The sequence below is a fragment of the Trichosurus vulpecula genome, chromosome 7, assembly GCF_011100635.1.
Source record: "Trichosurus vulpecula isolate mTriVul1 chromosome 7, mTriVul1.pri, whole genome shotgun sequence".
NCBI lineage: Eukaryota > Metazoa > Chordata > Mammalia > Diprotodontia > Phalangeridae > Trichosurus > Trichosurus vulpecula.
In genome coordinates, this window is record NC_050579.1 from 266,419,350 (window position 1) to 266,439,220 (window position 19,871).

Below are 19,871 nucleotides of genomic sequence, written 5' to 3' on the forward strand. Positions count from 1 at the left end.
CACTCCCAGATTAGTCCCGAGCAGGGGTAACCTCGGGCTGCTGCGGCCGCTCCCGCGCAGCACCCAAATTGTAACCATGGAGTGTGACGCCGGCTGACTGCGGCAGCCTAGAACGGATGGAAAACGCCTCTCACCGCTTCAGAAGGGACCAGAGCAGCCCATTCTTGGTCCTCCCAGACATGGCCCCTGCTGACTCATGAGAAATAGGCTGGCTGAGATGACTGTTGTTAGGGGTTCCTTAATGCAGAGCCAGAGTGTGAGATTACAAAATGCAAAATAAATAATCTCGATACATAAAATGAAATAGTTTCAGCACGAACAAAATTAGTGCAGCTGATGTGAGAAGCTACAGGTTTGGGGGAAAAAACCCTTAAGACAAGTAGGGCAAGTTTTATGTACACAGCATGATGTACGGCATTATCACAAATATGTCAAACAGTATTACCATTAATAATATCTAAAAATTTTGAAGAGGTTGTTCACCTCGGACTCAGCAAATTGGATGAGTCAGCGCTAGAAGGACAGTGAGATGTCAAGCGCAGTAAAAACACTCTTTTGTCGTTTTAGCTCCAAGGACATCAGAGGCAGGACTCATATGGGCAAAAAAAGAAACCTGAGCACTTTTGGGGAAGGAAGTAAAAACTGAAAGCAAAATGGGTGCTAAGAATGAATGCAGATTGGGCAAAGTTACAGGTTGTAAAATAAATCCACAAAAGTATTTCTGTATAGCCCATTCTAAAACTACAGAAAAAAATACAGATACTGTATGAATATAACACACTTTATGAAAAGACATCGAAATAATTGGAGAAATGTTATTTATAGATAGGCAAAGCCAGTATAATAAAAACGACAATGATCAGAATTGTCAAGCTGCCAGATAATTACTTTATAGAGAGAGAAAAAAAATGAGAAAATTTATCTAGAGAAACAAAGATTCAAGAATCTTGGGAGAAATAGTGAAAAAGTGGGAAGGAAGGGAGCCGAATAGTACCAGATCTCAAGCTATACCACAAAATAATAATCATGGAGCTGACTTAGTACTTGTTAAAAAAAAAATAGGACAGATTAGGTATACAACATATAAAAGCAAACAATATAGTAGCTTATTAATGTTCCATAAACCCAAAGTCAGTCAACTGGCATTTATTTATTCATTTTTAACAATTAATTATATCTTGTCAAATATCTCCCAATTTCATGTAAAAACTTTTTTAACAATCATTTTTAAAAATTTTGAGTTCTAAATCCCCTCTCTTCCTCCCACCCCTCCCCCATCCTTGAGAAGCAGAGCAATTTAATATTGATTATATATATGTGAAGTCATGTAAAACATTTCCATAATAGTTGTGTTGCAAAAGAAAACAAACAAAACAAAAATAAAGTCTTTTTTTAAAAGTATGCTTCAATCTGTGTTCAGAATTAATTAGTTCTCTCTCTGGAGGTGGATAGCATTTTTTTTATCTGGGTCCTTTGGAATTGTCTTGATCAGAATAACCCTCTTTCACAGTGGATCATCCTTACAATATTGCTGTTACTGTGTACCATGTTCTCCTGGTTCTGCTCATTTCATTTTGTATCAATTCATGTAAGTTCTCCAGGTTTTTGTGAAACCATCCCCTTCATCATTTCTTATAGCACAATAGTATTCCATTACAATCATATACCACAACTTGTTCAGCCATTTCTCAATTGATGGGTACCCCTTTGATTTCCAATTCTTTGCCACCACAAAAAGAGCCGCTATAAATAGGTCCTTTTGCTTTTTCTTTCACCTCTTTCCTATACAGACCTAGTAGTGATATTGCTGGGTCAAAGGGTACATAGAGTTTTATAGAACTTCGGATGTAGTTCCAAATTGTTCTCCAGAACTGTTGGACTAGTTCAGTGCATTAGTGTCCCAATTTTTCCACATCCCCTCCAGCATTTGTCATTTTCCTTTTTTGTCATGTTAGCCAATCTGACAGGTATGAGGTAGTATCTTAGAGTTGTTTTAATTTGCATTTCTCTAATTAATAATGCTTTAGAGACTTTTTTTTATTTGACTATTGATAGCTTTGATTTCTTCTGAAAACTGCCTGTTCATGTTCTTTAACCATTTTTCAACCAGGGAATGGTTCTTATTTTTATAAATTTGGTTCAGTTCCCTACATATTTGGGAAGTAGGGCCTTTATCGGAGAAACTTGCTGTAAATTTTTTTCCCATCAATTAGTATTTATTAATTGTGTGTTTACTATATTCCAGGCATTGTGCTAAGCCCTGGGGATCCAAAAAAGGCAACAAACAAAACTAGGCCCTGCCCTTAAGAAGCTCACAAATTAATGGTGGAAATAACATGCATATAAACATGATATATACCTAATAAGTTGGGCACAGCCTCCAAGGGAAGACGCGAAGAGAATGGAGGACTGGGAAAGAGTTATTGCAGAAGGTGGGACTTTAACTGAAATTGGAAAGAAGCCAGGGAAGCTGGAGGGAGAGCATTCGAGGCATGGGAAAGAGGCAATGAAAATGTCTGGTCAGGAGATGGAATATCTTGGAAGAACAGCAAGGAGGCCAATGTCACAGGATTGCAGAGTATGTGGAAAGGAACAAGGTGTAAGAAAACCAAAAAGGTAGGAAGAGGCCAAGTTACAAAGGGTTTGATCTGGAAGGTATTAGGGAGCTAGCAGAGTTTATTGAATACGGAGGTGAAATGGTCAGACCTGCCCTTTAGGAATATCAGCTGACCGCTGAATGAAGGATAGATTGGAGTGGGAAAAGGCAGGGAGTACAACCAGCAGGCTATAGAAATAGTCCAGTGAGGAGGGACTTCATCAGGGTGGTTATATTGTCAAATGACCCCAGCTACTGAGGTAAAGACTCACTGTTTGACAAAAACTGCTGGGAAAACTGGAAAGCAGTCTGGTTTAGACCAACACCTCACATCATTTACCAAGATAAGATCCACATGGTTATGTGACTTAGATTTAAAAGGTCACATAAAAATGAAGAAAGAAGAAATTACCTTTCTTATCTGGATAGGGAAAGAGTCTGTCACCAAAAGGATCACATAAGATAAAATGGACAATTTTGATTACATAAAATTAAAAGTTTTGCACAAACAAAACCGATGTAGCCAAGCTTAATAGAGAAATAGTTAACTGGGGAAAAAATCTTTGCAGCAAGTTTCTCTAATAATGGTCTCATTTTCCAGATATATAAGGAATTGATTGGAAGAATTAGAGTCATTCCCCAAATGATAAATAATCAAAGGATATAAACAGGGAATTCTCACAGGAAGAAATCCAAGTTATCAACAGCCGTATTAAAAAATGTTCTAAATCACCAATAATTAGAGAAATGTAAATTAAAGCAACTTTGAGGTTCTACCCCATAACCATCAGATTGTCAAAGCTGACAGAAAAGGAAAATGGCAAATGTTGTAGGAGCTCAGGCAAAAGGGATACATGCATGGTTTGTGGAGTTTTTAATTATTCCAGCCACTCTGAAAAGCAATTTGGAAGTATGCCCCCAAAAGTTACAAAATTGTGCACACAATTTGATCCAGCTATACAACTTACTATGCCTATGCCTCAGAGAGACCAAAGAAAGAGGGAAAGAACCCATATGAGCAAAAACATTTATAACAGATCTTTTTGTGGTAGCAAAAAATGGGAAAGTAAGGGGGTACCTATCAACTAGGGGAATGGCTAAACAAACTTTGGTATGCAAATATAATGGAACACTATTGTACTGTAAGAAATGATAAAATGGACAGTTCCCGAGAAGACTTTTATCAACTGATGTTAAATGAAATGAGCAGAACCAGGAGAACAATTTGTACCATAACAACAGTGTAAAAATAAACACATAAAAAAAACATAAATACATAAGAATTCTGATCAACAGAATGACCAGTTATGATTCCAGAAGACTGTTGATGAAGAATGTTATCCAGAATGGACCAAATATGCAGAATAAGACATACATATTAAAACATTGCCACTGTAGGAATTTGTTTTATTTGACTATTCATATTTGTTATAAGGATTTTTTCTTCCTTTTTTTCGGTTGTGGCGGTGGGGAATGGGAGCAATAGAAAATAAATGCTTGTAATTTTAATAGTAATTTATTAATTGGAGAGTTGCTGAACAAACTGTGGCATACAAATGTAATGGAATAATATTACACTGAGAAGAATTATTGGGAAGTGATAAAGCATAAAAAACAAAATATGATAAAACATTTTTTTAAAATACGATAGGGAATGAAGACCTTATAGACTATTATAAAGTCATTTAACTCAGGCCTGCACAACCTGCAGTAAGGATTTCTTCTACATATACAGGATGTTTTCCTCTACATTTTTTGTGGGTTCCCCTCTAAAATCCTCTGGCATGCGGCAAGCGGCCTAAGGGCCATCAGTGTCCCAGGGCAGGCTGTGCAGGCCTGACTTAACTTCTCAGTGCCCTAGGCAGTTCTCTTAAAACTATAAGTTACAGAGAAATATAGATTTTTACTGGTGGAGGAAATTCACCATATAAATGAAACCACAGGTCCAATCCCAGTCCCCTAAATGGCATAAAACCTGAATTACCTACCTTCGAAATAATTTATGTACATATAAATACATACATATATACACAAACATATGACTTACTGTTCTTTCTGTTATAATTATTATTCAAAGATAAAATATTATACTAAATGAAGCAGTGGCATATGTAACCAGAATTCTCAGTTCACTGATTTCCAGTAAGGAAATGATGACATCACTTGCTCCTGGGACAAATCTCATCACTGATAACATGATAGAACATTCTCCTGCTAGGACAATAGGATAATGGGTAGAGTGCTGGCCTCAGAGGTAGGAAGATCTGAGTTGGAATGCTAAGTCATTTAACTTCTACTGTCTGTAAAATGAGAATAAATATATGTTGTGAGAATCAAATGGAATGACATATATATGTATGCGTGCGTATATTATACATATATACATATATTGCTATGAAAGCCTTAAAGCATTTTATAAATCCTAGTTATTATTTTATGACATCACTCTAAAACAGAATTATATCTCTCCACGCCTCTATCTATGTTCCATGTCAAAGTGACGGTGATATTAGAGTCCCTAAGAGAAATATCCCAATTGGAACTAACCTTCTTGCTTGTCCCTCTGTCCCCAAGCCCAATTTTTCTTCCTTTTGATGGTCCTCATCTCCAGCTCAGGTGCCTAGAAGGGGTTACCATGGTGATCTACTTGACCATGTTGCTATGACATCCACCATACATTAGGGACATTGATTTGAATGGGGTGTGGAAACATCTACCTCCCATAAATCCATTGGTATTACCTAAGGGTCCTATGTCTGAGGAGGCAGGAGAGAAGCGCCATGAAAAAGTACCATTTATCGAACCCCGCAGCCATTTACTCTCCTTATCTCAGCTCAGACTTCCCTGGACCAATTCCCACAGTTCTATTGAAAGGAATACACCTCAGGGACTCAGTTATCAGACTTCCCAAGACTCAGGTTTTCTTTCACAAATTCATTATGAATGTCCCTTCCAGTCATTTTTTTTTTTAGACAGCAGCATCTGTGTCTTGAAATGTCGCTAGTGTAATTTTCTCTTTGGGTATTTTAAAATACCCTTATCCAAAAATGCCCAAGGAAATCACACACTGAGCAAAAACCACCACTCCCTCCACTGTGACTATCCGGCGAGAGGAAAAAGGGGTTGGATTGCTGAGATGTGTGGGATATGTAGATCGCTGAGACAAATAAGGATGGGGTTGAAGAGCACTGAAGAGTTGGAACTTCGGGGTAGGGCAGGCTAGACACCTGAGTCCTGGGAAGACCAATGGATCCTGTAACTGTCTATCCCAAGCTCACACTTGGCTCTCTCTACATTTCTTTGAGCTTGGCAGGCCAGTCCTAGGAATGCCGCAGTAGAAGTCTCAGGAAATTCCAACCCTGAAACCACATCACTACCTTGCATCTCTAGACTTTCTAATTACTATCGACCTAAATCCTAATCTCTTCTAATGTCTAATTAAAAAAAAAAAACAAAACTCAAGAGAGTGGAAGGCCATGCCTAATTTTTTTAATTCGTTATACAAAAATCCCACACCCACCCCACTCCTCCCTTTTTCATCTTGCAGCGTGGACAACAATAGAGAACTACATTTCCCAGTGAAGATTGCGTTTGGTCCCCGGAGGAGCGGCCAATGGGTACCAGACACTTGCCTGGTATGGACCAATCAGTGCTCCATTACCCGGGCTTTGTCTGCTATGTAGCTGGCGCCTACCTCTTCATCCTTCCCTCCTCTCAGACCACGCAGCGCAAGCGCGCCCCGCCCTACTTCTCCTCCCTCGCTTCCCCTCCCCCTTCCTTCTTTCTCCCTCTCAGAACGTTTGTGTAGCTGTGTTCTGAACTAGCAGCTCCAACCTTCCGGGGAATCTTCTATTAATAAAGAGCTCGTTCAGCGAAAAGGAGAAAATATATATTTATATATCATTGTCTCCTCGCTGCACATCACTTGAGACAAGCAAAAATAAATTCTAACCATGAGGGAAATCGTACATATCCAGGCTGGCCAGTGTGGCAATCAGATCGGTGCAAAGGTAAGGATTTTGATTTTACATATTCTCTTCACCTCCATTGATTATTTTTTAAAGGAAAGAAAATTAAAAAGATTTCCTGGGGGGGGGGGAAAGTAGTGGCGGGACTGTCGCTAGCTCCCCCTCCCTGCCCAAAGCAGCACGAACCAATAAATAAATAAATAATCTAAGCATTTTTTTTTTTTTTTGCGGCGGGAATTTTCATTAGTGAAATTTGTAGGGTTTTTTTTTCTTATTCTCTTACCTGGGTTAGTTTTGTTGGCGTGTCGCAACCTGGTCCTTTCTATCAGTTAAAAAGGGACTTCTTAATCCATGGAGTGGGTTAATTGGAAGGTGTGTCTCTTTCCCCTTGGGGTTTTGGGGCTCGGGTTGAAGGAATGTGTAAAACGGATCTCAAAGCGACTTTTGTGTCGGAGATGGATGAACGGAAACGCGCGAGACAAAGCGAGGCCAGTGGTGTCCCATGTGCATCTCAGCCTCTCTCCCTTTCCCCCCGCCCAAAACTGTGACTCTTGCCCGAATCCTAATGAGAAGGTGAAAAACTGCATTGTGCACCGAACTGGAGAAAAAGGGAAAGGAGTAGGCAAGTGGGGTGTGAGGGGAACTCGTAGTCGACCCCCCCCCCCAAATATATATGAAATGTGGGATTTTCCTAAGTTCTCTCGTTTTCTTTTGTGAGAAGGAGGAAGGGTGGGGGGACTTTTTCCCCCTTCGCTGTCTGAAAGCCCTCCCTTTAAGGGCGGGAGCGGGAGCGGGGGTGGGGTGGGGTGTGAGTTCCCGCGCGTTGTCTGGTGTTCCGCGTGGATAGTTCCACGAGGACAAAGCTTTAAAAAATGGGTGACAAAGAAAGCAATTCCAATACATAAGGAGAAGAAAATGGAAACTATAGCAAAGAAACAACATTTTAGGGCAAAAGGGTTCCTTCTCCCTGCCCCCAGTGCGAAGATACTGTGTAACGGATGGGGGTGGAAAGGAAGTGGGAAGGAGAGTTTGCAACGTTGTGGCAAAAGGGCGGAGCCCGCTTGGGGCGGGACAATGAACTCCCTCGCGCTCTAGGGCCATGCTGGATAGAGGAAAGGAGCCCCACCCTTGGCTCCCATTGTCCATCATTTCCCCCTTGCCTTCTCGCACCTCCCACAGGCTCGCTCCACAGTGAGTTCTGCGGGATGGGTGGGTAGCAGCTGCAGAGCCTTTTTCTTTGTGCGCATCGGAGGGGCGTTGCCTGAGGGGGGGGAGAAAGGGAGGGCGGTAGTGACATTTATCTTTCCTATGCAGCGACCCAGGCATCTGGCCTCTACCCTCCTCCTGGATTACCTGGAATGAGTCGGTCTCCTTCAACCCTATTATCTCATGCATTTATAGGGCAGGATAATCCTGTAACAAGCTTCCTGTGCTGTCCCATCTGTTCCAGGAAGGGGCGGGGGAGGGAATCCCCTGGGTTTTTTAGGGGAAAAAATATGACTCCTGGATTGAGCAGAGTTTTGGGATTGAGAGTCTACCATAGGAGTGAGGGAGCATAATTTTTAGTCTATTCTGACTACTTCTTTACTCGTCTGTCTGCCTAGTTCTGGGAGGTCATCAGTGATGAACATGGCATCGACCCGACCGGCACCTACCATGGGGACAGCGACCTGCAGTTGGACCGGATTTCTGTCTACTACAATGAAGCCACTGGTGAGGGGCAGGAAGGGCACCCTTCCCACTATTCTGCCTTCTGAAATAGGGGAAACCATTTGTCCTTGGGAGACCCTTTCTCCACTTCCCAAAGGCTCTGGTCATCTTCCCCTTCCCCTTTACAGGCACACACACCCCTTTTCTCCACTGGGTAATCCCAGACTAGTTCTCCACTGCCACCTGGTGGTAAAAACTAGAATGGCAGCGGGAGGGCCACGTATTAAGGGACCCCGGGGACCCTCCCTTTCTCCGGCTGACACTTATTCTGCACTTTCTCCTAAAAGGTGGCAAATATGTTCCCCGGGCCATATTGGTTGATCTTGAGCCTGGAACCATGGACTCTGTTCGTTCTGGACCTTTTGGCCAGATATTCAGGCCAGACAACTTTGTCTTTGGTGAGTCGAAGTGAATTTTTTTAAAAGGTAACAAAAAAGGTTAGAGAGGTAATAACCTTGCCACTGGGAGAGTGGGTGGGGAAGAGACTCATTACTGGCTGTTGCCCCAGGTAAACTCCCAAATAATCATCACTCTTGGATTTGAAGTTTCTTCGTTAAGAATGGGTGTTGGTTGAATCCTCTGGATAGGTTAGGGTCTTGTTGAAGGGAACTTGAAATAGAGGCAAATTAACATACAGGTATTTTCAGATAATTGAGGGGTCTTTAGGGGGAGTTTATTATCAATGTAGAATGATGGCAGGGAGGGAATTAGGAACTTCAAAACTGGGAAATGGGCTCAGTGTGTAGGTTGTGGCCAGAAGAGTTCCAGAAAAGTAGGGGTGACTTGGAGGTAGAATAAGGGGAATGATTGAGAGGATCTTCTAAGACAGTGGTGTCAAACTTGGAAAGAGGGGCCACTAAATTAAGAATCCTTGCTGGCATATTAACTTAGAAAACCACACATTAACGTTATCTGTACTATTGTGAATTTTTATTTAGTTAAATATTTCTCAATTACATTTTAATCTGGGCATGTCTGACACCTCTGTTGTAAGGTAGAAATGGATAAAAGATCTTTAGGTGATAGGGGAAAGGGTTGGTGGTAGTGTGGGATATCACAGCATCCCACCTGATCTACCCTGCCTCCCACCCTCAATTCTAGGCCAGTCCGGGGCAGGCAACAATTGGGCCAAAGGCCACTATACCGAGGGGGCAGAGCTGGTGGATTCAGTCTTGGATGTGGTTCGAAAGGAGGCAGAGAGCTGTGATTGCCTGCAAGGCTTCCAGCTGACCCACTCACTTGGTGGAGGCACAGGCTCAGGGATGGGCACCCTGCTCATCAGCAAGATCCGAGAAGAGTACCCTGACCGAATCATGAATACGTTTAGTGTGGTTCCATCACCCAAGGTCTCAGATACCGTGGTTGAGCCCTACAATGCCACACTCTCTGTCCACCAGTTAGTAGAAAACACAGATGAAACCTACTGCATCGATAATGAAGCACTCTATGACATCTGCTTCCGTACCCTCAAGCTGACCACGCCAACCTATGGTGACCTCAACCATCTAGTTTCTGCCACCATGAGTGGTGTCACCACCTGCCTTCGCTTCCCTGGCCAGCTTAATGCTGACCTCCGCAAATTGGCTGTCAACATGGTCCCCTTCCCTCGACTCCACTTCTTCATGCCTGGCTTTGCCCCCCTCACCAGCCGTGGGAGCCAGCAGTACCGTGCCCTAACTGTGCCTGAGCTCACCCAGCAAGTCTTTGATGCCAAGAACATGATGGCAGCGTGTGACCCTCGCCATGGGCGGTATCTCACCGTCGCCGCTGTTTTCCGTGGTCGGATGTCCATGAAGGAGGTGGATGAACAAATGCTCAACGTGCAAAACAAAAACAGTAGCTACTTCGTCGAGTGGATCCCCAACAATGTCAAGACTGCTGTCTGTGACATCCCACCCCGTGGGCTCAAGATGGCCGTCACCTTCATTGGCAACAGCACTGCCATCCAGGAGCTCTTCAAGCGCATCTCCGAGCAGTTCACTGCCATGTTCCGCCGGAAGGCCTTCCTCCACTGGTACACAGGGGAAGGGATGGACGAGATGGAGTTCACCGAGGCTGAGAGCAACATGAATGATCTCGTTTCTGAGTACCAACAGTACCAGGATGCCACTGCTGAAGAGGAGGAGGATTTCGGTGAGGAGGCGGAGGAGGAGGCCTAAGGGAGATGCCCTGCCACCTCCAGTCTTCTCAATTCTCCCAACATTCTTTCCCCATAACTCTTTTCCTCTAAGGTTTGCATTTTTGGCCTCCATCCTCTTTTTCTCTCCTTTCTGGGTGCTGAGCTCTCTGCCCTCTGTTTTTCCTTCCTTATGACCTGTCACCTCAGTCATATAATCTTTCTTCCCCACTCCCAGATTTCTCTCTAAGAAGAAGAATGTCTCCAACCCAGAGCCTCAATTTAGGGGACTTTGTGCCCACTCAGTGCCCTGAACTAAAATGGTGACCAAGAGGAAAGGCCCAGGACTCTTTGGCTTCCATTGATGAAGAAGGGGACCAAAATGTCATATTCCTAGTGGAGAGAGTTCTCTTGGTGGGTGTTTGGGGGGAAGGGAGGAAATGGAGTGTTCCATTCCATAAAAGTCTGTTAGGGGAGCCAGGCTTTCTAGTATAACTACCATCTCCAGATACTCCCCAGCTTGTCATATTCCTCTCTTCAGGTGCCCCTTTCCTTTATCTTTCTCTGCCCCAGCTCTGGGGGAAGTGTTGACAGTATTATTCCTCCCAGTTTTGGTTTCTCTCCCAAGTGTTTGTTTTTCTTTAGAGGGGTCTGTGCCTCACTCTGCCAGGTGGGCTTCCCCCTCAGCTCTTTTTCTTCCCCTCATTTTGGGACCCACCCACCCTTCCCCAGTCTGAGAAGTGAGAACTACTTCAACTTCTAAAATTCCAGATAAGCTCCTCATTTGGGGAGGATTTGCTTTCTTTCACTCCCCCCAAAAATGAATTCTCTCCAAAAGAAGGGAGTAGGGGCAACAGGACACTTCCCTTCCCATCATCAAACCTTTCCTTCATTTTCTCATCCTTTCCACTTCTGCAATTTCTGTCTTGGGCTCTTCCCCCTCCTACTTCCTAGGTTTCTGTTTTATGTTGAACTTGCTGCTTTTTTTCATATTGAAAAGACGACGCTCCCAAACCCAAAAATAAACAGGAAATGAGGAAAAAAATCCAAAAGCTCAAATGTCTGCTTGATTCTTGGTGGTGAGGAGATGGGAGGTGGGGATACAAGGTTTGGGGTGGGACTTGGGAGTTTTCCTTTCACTGCCCTTCAGATCAGCAGTTGTACAATCAGGTTGGATTATAAATTGGAGTGGGAATGGGACAAATCTGATAGAACATTGAAACAGTTTGCCAGAAGCAGACTTTCAGTGGCTACTCAGCAAAGATAAAAATGCCATATCAATACCAAGGTCTCTTTCTTGAAAGAGGCACCATGGTACGGTTTTCCATTATGCCACTTAAAAGTTCCAAGCAGTCCCTCTCTTTAAGAGTCTTCTATATTTTCATTCTCAAGTTTCTGGAATAGAATTTCTCATTCATTCTAAAGCTATTTCTCAGCCTAAGGAGAACCAAGTATCCTGGGATTTGATGAAGCCTGTGTTCACCTTTATCTCCTTTCCATAACTAAACTAAATATATGCTAGGCTTTTCATTAAAGAAAAAGTGGGGGGAAAAGGCCAGAACTCAGGCAGACAATCATTTAATTAGATGGCTAAATAAGTGTGTATTGGGGGTAAGTGGTCACCAGCTTGGGAAAGGACAGCTTATGCCAGTGTGGGGTCAGGAATAGGGAGCAGCACCCCACAACAAGGCACAGGCAAATGAGCAGGAAGGTCCTTCCACCCCAATGTGGAAGGAAGTAGGGCCATTCCGACTGGGGCAGAACAAGGAAGCCAGGGCTCAGTTCAGGAAAATTTCACATAAGTGTTGACTGGTGCGTGAGGGAATAGGAACTTAATCCATACCCTCCTTTTGTTGTTGCTCCAAAAACTGGCTTGTTCTAATTTACCTGAAAGAAGAGAAAAAGGAAGTATGAGCCAAGGACCCAGGCTTGTTGATCCATAAAAAAACCCAGATATTGAGTCCCAACTTAAGAGTATAGAGACTCTGTTATTGCTGAAAGACACCCTGGAGACTCAACTCCTTTAGGGAAGAAACAACATTACACAATTAATTACAGGGGTTAGACTAGAACCCAGAGTTCTTGACAATCAGACTGTCTATGGATAGGTACCCATACAGTCCCACTGCAGGCTTCTCACCTGGGAAATGCTGACACCTGTGAGCTTCTCCACACAATCTGGCAGGTGGCTTAGGATGTCCAATACTTCCCCGGTTACTTTGGCAGCACCCAGTGTACCTCCCCCACTAGATATCAGTGTGATCTTTTTGGCAGAACTCAGAGGACCACTGATCTCCTCTGCCACCTACATGGAAGAAGAACCTGTTCAGTAGTCCTTATTCCCTGATGCCTTTACTCTCCAAGAATTCAGTCTCTAACCTGAGTCCTCAATCTAAGCCCTTTCCCACCCCAACTCATTCTTACTAGCTCTCACCAACTCTATTAAACCCTGGTCCTGTACACAATAAGCACTTAATAAAACCTGCTTCTTGATCCAATTTCTCCATTTTCTGGTTTTATACTTCGTTTTGGCCAATCTTGCTCACCTTACCATTCCAATCCCTTGCCTTGAGCTCCCAGCATCCACTCATTACTTTCCCTTCTATTTTCCCCTAAACTACTAGGAATCACTCTGCCCAAACCCAAACCTGGGGCAGTTTCTCTAGCAACATGTCCAGTTGGGCAGCCTCCTGGTACAACTGAAAGGCCTCTGCCTTCTTTGCCATCTGCTCAGCCTCTGCCCGGGCCCGGACCCCTATAGCATATGCTTCTGCTTCCCCACGGATCTGTGGAGACATGAGATTTTGTTTGGGGACAAAAGGGAAGACTGGTGCTGGGGACATGACTCTCCCAGTCGATCCATTCTTTCCCTATCCCTATCCCTTGACTGACCCGAATGGACTCAGCTTCAGCCTCTGCTTGCATAATCAGCTGGGACCTGAGAAAGAAAAGGGGAAAAAGCTGTGGGGGAGAGGGTGTTTGCTTCTGCCCTAGGGAGAGAGGAAGAGTTCATGGAGAAGGCGCTCTATTGCTAGAAATGAGCAGGATTTTATTAACAAGGCAAGCCAGGGCAGAAGAGAACAAAAGTCTCCCCCTGGGAAAACAAGGTTGTGGAGGAGCTAGTTGCCAGGCCTCACAGTGAGGATGCGGCGGCTGCCTTACCTCTCTGCCTCAGCTAGTCTTTCTAAGCGGTATCGCTCGGCCTCTGAGGGCTTCTTCACTCGAGCTTCCAGCTCCTTCTCTCGACGAGTTATTTCCTGTTCTTGCAATGCCACCTGCTGGGTCCGCTCTATCACCTGCACTTGCACCCGCTGCTCTTCTATATGCTGCTTTGTCTTTGCTACCTGTGTGAATTAGGGACCAGAAGTCGGAAAACAGTGAGCCTGACAGTGTTCAGATACCGAGAATAAGAGTATGACAGGTGGAATTGAATGTAACAATAGCCACATAGGACATTAAAGACGTGTTGTGTAGAGAGGGCCTTATCATCCTTGCCTAGGTCAGCCTCAAAGGTTTGGGACTTCTTTTAAAAACATTCCTAACCCACTTAATACTCCATTTGGACTATTATCCATGAACACTGGCCCATATCACCACTACAGTATACTAGTGCTACTTTCTATTCTCCACACTCCAAATTATCCTTCAGGTTGGCTTTTCCTTTTACAGACTCAATCATATCACTAAGCTAAGTAGGCCCCTAATAAATAAAGTTGAAACTTATTTGTCTGGCATTCAAGGCTCCCTACGTCTGGTGCCAAACTTATTTTGTACATTATGTTCCATTTAAAGTTGATTGCCTTTTGCACACACACCTCCCACCTCCCCCCGCCATTCTGATAAACATACTGCACTACCTTGTCTCCTTGTTCACACCCCCATTTTTGCCTAGCCAGCCCCAAGTCTTCCCTGATACCTTACTAATAATGACAACCCTCAGACCTCATGAAGCCTTTTGTTCTGCAACTCTCGAATGATAATATACAATATTACCTGTTTGTGTCTTAGCCTTCCCCCTTGCAACTAAGTTCCACTAAGCCAGAAACTGTATCTTTCTAAAACTTGTGTCACCTCCCACAGCATGCTGGTTTGTACACGATAAGCATTTCGAAGGGGCCGCTAGGTGGCGCAGTGAGCAGAGCGCCGGCCCTGGAGTTCAAATGTGGCCTCTGACACTTCACACTTACTAGCTGTGTGACCTTGGGCAAGTCACTTAACCCCAACTGCCCTGCCTTCCCCCCTGCAAAAAAAAAAAAAAAGAAAAAAAGAAGCATTTAAAAATGTTGATCGTTAAATGAGAGAACATATCCGAACTTTTTAGAAATGGTCTGTTTTCAGCCCATACTACCTGTTGGCCTCTCGCATTTCATAAGGTTACTAATTCACTGCCATCCTGTCAAGTTCTTTTTTTGATGGGCTCTAAACTTCCCTTTTCCAAGCTTCAAGAGTTAACTATGTGCACAATGCCAGAATTGGGTATAGTTTGAAATCTTGTATCATCAGCCACAATCACTATATTAAAGGTTTTGTTTAACTGTTTTGGGAAGGTGGATTTCATGGAGGGGAGGGGGGAATGCCTTATTATCAATGCCAAATTATCAATTAAAAATTATGTTAAAAAACTCCAACAAAACAAAAAAACCCAAATACCTGTCTCTTTTCCCCTCCCCCATATCCTTCTAAGTTATGGCCTTTGTTTATGCCCCCCTCTTAACTTTTGTCTTTCTGATACTTTTAGTATTATGGAAAAGATAGGGAAAGCAGGTCAGACTTGGGAGATCAGAAATAGTGTTAAAAATAAAGATATCCAAACACGGAAAGCTAGCCAAAGAAAATGGGAGAGTAAGAATCAGAATGAGGGAGTCAGGGGTTAGAGGTCAAGCACTGAAGTCCGGTACGGGTGCCTCTGACCTGCAGCTGGTAGGCCAGGTCGGCCTGTGCACGTCGAGTGTTGACCTCAATGTCATAGACAGCCTTCTTCAGCTCATAGTCCCTCTGGGCCTTGGCCATCTCTATCTCACTCACGTACTGAGCAGACACTTTCTGCTGTTTTGCCTTCGCCTCCTGTTGGGGCAGAAGTCGATGTCAAGATAAGAGTGGTAGTGGAATGACATTTCCTGTATGGCCTAGACTAAGTCACAACCTCCTTGAGTCTCGATTTCCTCATCTGGAAAATCTCTTAGGTCATTTCCAGGTCTAGATCCTTTGACTGAAAAGTGAGGACACCTTAGAAGCATATTTGATTGAAAAGTGAGGCCACCTCCAGAAACATATCCCCACCTCCCCCAGGTCTTCACTCTGGCTTCCTACCAGCCTCTTCCCCTTCAAACAACTTCTACCCACTTACCTCCATTCCCTGAACTAAGCACAAAATATACTATTCGAGGTCATATAGTCTAAACTTCCACCACCACTTTACAGATGAGGACACTGAGGTCCAGAAAAATAAAGTAATTTGTCTAAGTTCACTATTAAGTATTGAAGCCAAGGACTAATTTAGATTTTCTGCTTTCAAGCCCAGTGCTTCTTCTATGACATTATGCTAGCTCACATATGGCAAATATTTACTAACTGAACCCAATCTCTTTCCCTGTCCCTCTCACCTGGATCCCAGCATCTCTTTTGGCCTCAGCTTCCCCAATACGTGCATCTTTCTGGACCTGAGCTGTTCGAGCCTTCCCCAGGGAGTGCAAATAATCCTGTGGGAAAAAGGAAACATAGGGTTATAGATATTGGATGCCTAAATCCTTTTGGATTGAAGGGGGGAAATATGAGCTAGGTAAAAAGGGAGGGAAGTGATAGCTGGACTTCTGGTTCACCTGGTCATCATGAATATCCTTGAGAGTATAGCTAACAACACTGATGCCCATGTTGACAAGGTCAGATGAAGCTACTTTGAATACTTGCTCTGAAAATTTCTGGCGATCCTTATAGATCTCCTAGAGGAGACATGGGACAAAGAAGGTGATGTAAAATTTCTGTCCCACCACCCTTTTCTCCCCAGGCCCCATTTCTTTTCTACCGAGTCTCACCTCCTCATTGCTTCACAACCCACCCACATATAGCTTTCCCAGACCCCTCTCTTCAGTTTCTAAGTCCTCTCTACTAATCCACCTCTACTGTCATGTGGGCCATGATTGCCCTCTGGTGGCCCTCCAAAGTCTCCAGTGCAATATGGGCAATTTCACCCTCAGTCTTCCCTAGGAACATCTGACAGGCAGCAGCCAACATCTCCTTATTCTGGCCTTGGATCTTCACCTGAGGAAAAAAAGGTGTGTTGGGTAGTTTGGGGGAGTAGAACTTTCCTCTCCAGGGAGAGATATCAAGAAAAGGAAGGAACAGTTTCTTATAAATCTTTTATGTCCAGGGAGAAAAGAGAAAGTCTGTAACATCCTTTTAAGAAAACAGGGTGGAGCAACGGCTGCTTTTGGGAGAAAGTTCTTATTTTCCAGGAAGAAGGGTGGGGCAAGTAACAATACTGGGGGGGTGTGGGGAAGGGGGGGGAGGGAGGGAGAGGGGGAGAGAGAGAGGGAGGGAGGGAGGAAGAGAGAGAGAGAGAGAGAGGCAGAGAGAAACAAAGATGGATGGGATAATGAGCTTCAAAGTAGGCTCACACCCTCACCTGGGCAATGCCAGTAACTGATATGGGAACCCCATGACGAGTATAGACCTTCTCACTCTTGACGTTGAGGGTCAGTGTGTTGAGAGAGATTCTGGGGAAAGAAAGTAGGGCTATGAGGAACAGAAGAAAGGAAAGAGAATTTAATGCCCCTCTTTCTTCAATCCCCTTCTCACCTACCTCCTGATCTGTTGGATACAGGGCACGACAAAGACCCGGCCTCCTGCCACCATGACAGGGGGGCTTCTGCAGAAACCTGCAAGAATTGAGGACAATGAATCTAGCTGGGAAGGGACTATGGCATTCCTAGGATTTAGGACAAAGGAAATTAGAGAAGATCGAATGTGAAAGGCATAGCTAATGTATAAGAGCCTGAGGAGTAGGTGGAAGGAAGGATGGTCTATCAGAGGGAAAACAGACCTATGTAAGGGTAGGGCAGTCAAGAGTTGTGGGAGAGGAGCTAGATAGGAAAAAAATAAAATTTGCTGAGACAGGGGCAAGCAACCCCAGATGCTTTGTGCACCTTAAAGGGTTCACTTATATAGATAAGTTATTATTAGCGGAGGGAATTGAGCTAGGCATTTTGTGTGTGTGTGTGTGTACAGCGTAATAACCTTGGGGAGTGGTCGAGTTTATGGTTGCTTTGGAGGATCTGGAGGGGGAGGGGAGGGTGATAACACTTACCCGAGACCACCATAGCCTCATTTGGGCCACAAGTGAAAAACATGCTTCAGGGAGGGGCTAGAATGGGAGGGGAAATACATGATTTTTAGGGGTCAGCTGGGAAAATGATGGAGCTGACACACCCCAGCCCCGCCCCCCACCCCCCCACCCCCACCCCTTCTTCACTGCCACCTTTTCCCAGTCTGCATACCTCACTTCACTGCCGTTAGCACCGCTCTGGATCCCTAGGTTTTAACCAGACCCCCCCCCCATCTTTCGACCCCAGCCCCATTATTGCACTCCCCCCAACACGCGCACACACGAATGCACACACATACCTACACACGCTCACACACGAACAGCAACACGCGAGCGCACACACACTCGCGGACCGGACGCCAGACGTATCCCTACGGCAACCCCCCCCCCCCACAACCTGGGTCCCCGGCTTCCTAGCCCTCACCTCCTCTAGGCCGCGGGGGCGGAGGGGAGGCGGCTCGAGGAACTGAGGCCCGCGTCTGCTCCAGCCCAGGGGCAACAAGACAGGTTGTGGCTCCCGCGGTGCCAGTGCTCCCCTCCCCCGTCGTTTCCCCGAGGCCAACCGCGCCCTGTTGCTGCCGCAGAGCCTGGATCCCGCCCCCGGTATTTGCCCAACCTCCCCTCCGTACCCTCCCCCCTCGAGGCCCCGCCCCCTTCCCGTCAGCTCCCGCGCGCCTCCCGTGCTGCGGTATCTGCTGCTGCTGCTCGTGCTCCTGCTCCTGCTGTTGGAGCCCTGGAGGGAGGCAGGGGCTGCCGAGGCGGTTGGGCACCTTGGCTTCTCTGCTCATCCCGCCCCCTGCCCTCTGCGCGGCCCTTCCTGACCCTTCGTGACCACTTCCACCCTTGTGCAGCCGGGCACGCCACCATCCTGAGGATGTTGCTTCACCCTGGGTTTGCCCGGTGCCTGTAACCGTGCGCGATCATATCCGGCGGTCGGAAATGGGGCGCTGAACGCCTGGGTCCGGGCACATTGTTATTATTTTTTCTTTCTCGGAAGGAGAGGTTATTAGTAGGCGGCTGAGCTCAGGATGCAGAACAAGTGATGGTGTAACCCTCAGCCTCCTCTGATTTTACAGTGCGAGGCACATTACTTGGCACACAGTAGGAGCTAAATAAAGGCTTCTTGACTTCTCTTCACTTGGTCAGGTCGCTCCTTTGCCTGTGTGGTCAGTCAGTCAGTACTTACCCAAGTGCTGGAGATACAAAGAATGGCCCTCGAGGAACAAAATTTGTGTAAACAAGATCTGCACAGTGAAAATGGAAGGCACTCTCAGAAGGCAATGAAGGAGGAATTACAAACACTCACTTTACCTTGTAACGGACTGCTTTCCATGCCCCCCCCCTCCCATTAGACTGGAATTCCCTTGAGTTTCTTTGTTTTGGGAATCTTAATTCCCATGGCACCAGTCTTGTTTAATAAATGTCCTTCATCGACTTGGATGAAAGTTATCTATCCCTTCCATAGATCTGTTTCCTGATTTAATGAATCAGGAGTTGTATGTAATGGATCTGAAAGGCACCTTCCAGCTCAAAATATACCAGTGATCTGGACATTGCAAATAGCTCTAGTCCATGAGAAGAAATCAGTTGGATGTCAGCAGGGACCTTAGGATGTTCAGGAACTAAGGGAATCCTAAGATCATAGATTTAGAGCTGAAAGGGACCTTAGGGGACATTGAGTCCAACTCTCGTTTTACAGATTAGAGAATGACACCTAGAGAATATTCCTAATTTATCTTCTATATATCTTGTTGGTACATAGTTGTTTGCATGTTGTCTCCCCCATTAGACTGTAAGCTTCTTGAGATCAGGGACTTTTTTTTTTTTTTTTGCCTTTCTTTGTGTCTTCCATTGGCCTGGCTAGCGGGTTATTTAGAAATGATTGTTTAACTTGACTGGAGAGGTTAAGTGACTAGCCCAAGGTCACACAGCTAGCGTTTGACAGAACCAGTATTGAAGCCAGGTCTGCTTCATTGGATTCCAAGTCCAATCAATAGTATTTTCATTTCACTATACCTTTGATCCTTACAATAATGCTGCGAGGTAAGTAGTGGAAGTAGCATTAATTGCCATTTCACAGGTTTGGTCTAATGGTTTCATCCGCATAAGGAACTCCAGGCATGGGAAATTCCCTCCACAAACAAAAGTTGGCAATTTATC

The 19,871-nt window shown here is 44.8% G+C and overlaps 2 protein-coding genes across 2 annotated transcripts; one reads left to right on the plus strand and one right to left on the minus strand.

Annotated features, from left to right (window-relative positions):
* Window positions 1-6,302: 6,302 nt before the first annotated feature.
* Window positions 6,303-11,442, plus strand: TUBB (tubulin beta class I). Its single transcript, XM_036769171.1, has 4 exons — window positions 6,303-6,606; window positions 8,169-8,277; window positions 8,562-8,672; window positions 9,376-11,442. Exons 1-4 carry the CDS (start codon window positions 6,550-6,552, stop codon window positions 10,431-10,433), a joined length of 1,335 nt encoding a protein of 444 aa, XP_036625066.1. The 5' UTR covers window positions 6,303-6,549; the 3' UTR covers window positions 10,434-11,442.
* On the minus strand, window positions 11,436-18,509 carry FLOT1 (flotillin 1). Its single transcript, XM_036769172.1, has 13 exons — window positions 18,136-18,509; window positions 17,694-17,750; window positions 17,190-17,265; window positions 17,013-17,103; window positions 16,505-16,648; window positions 16,210-16,329; window positions 15,994-16,089; window positions 15,302-15,454; window positions 13,553-13,734; window positions 13,283-13,328; window positions 13,039-13,176; window positions 12,531-12,695; window positions 11,436-12,277 (listed from the first exon to the last, which is right to left on the minus strand). The coding sequence occupies exons 2-13, from the start codon at window positions 17,734-17,736 to the stop codon at window positions 12,269-12,271; spliced, it is 1,263 nt and encodes a 420-aa protein (XP_036625067.1). The 5' UTR covers window positions 17,737-17,750; window positions 18,136-18,509; the 3' UTR covers window positions 11,436-12,268.
* Between the last annotated feature and the right edge of the window lie 1,362 nt (window positions 18,510-19,871).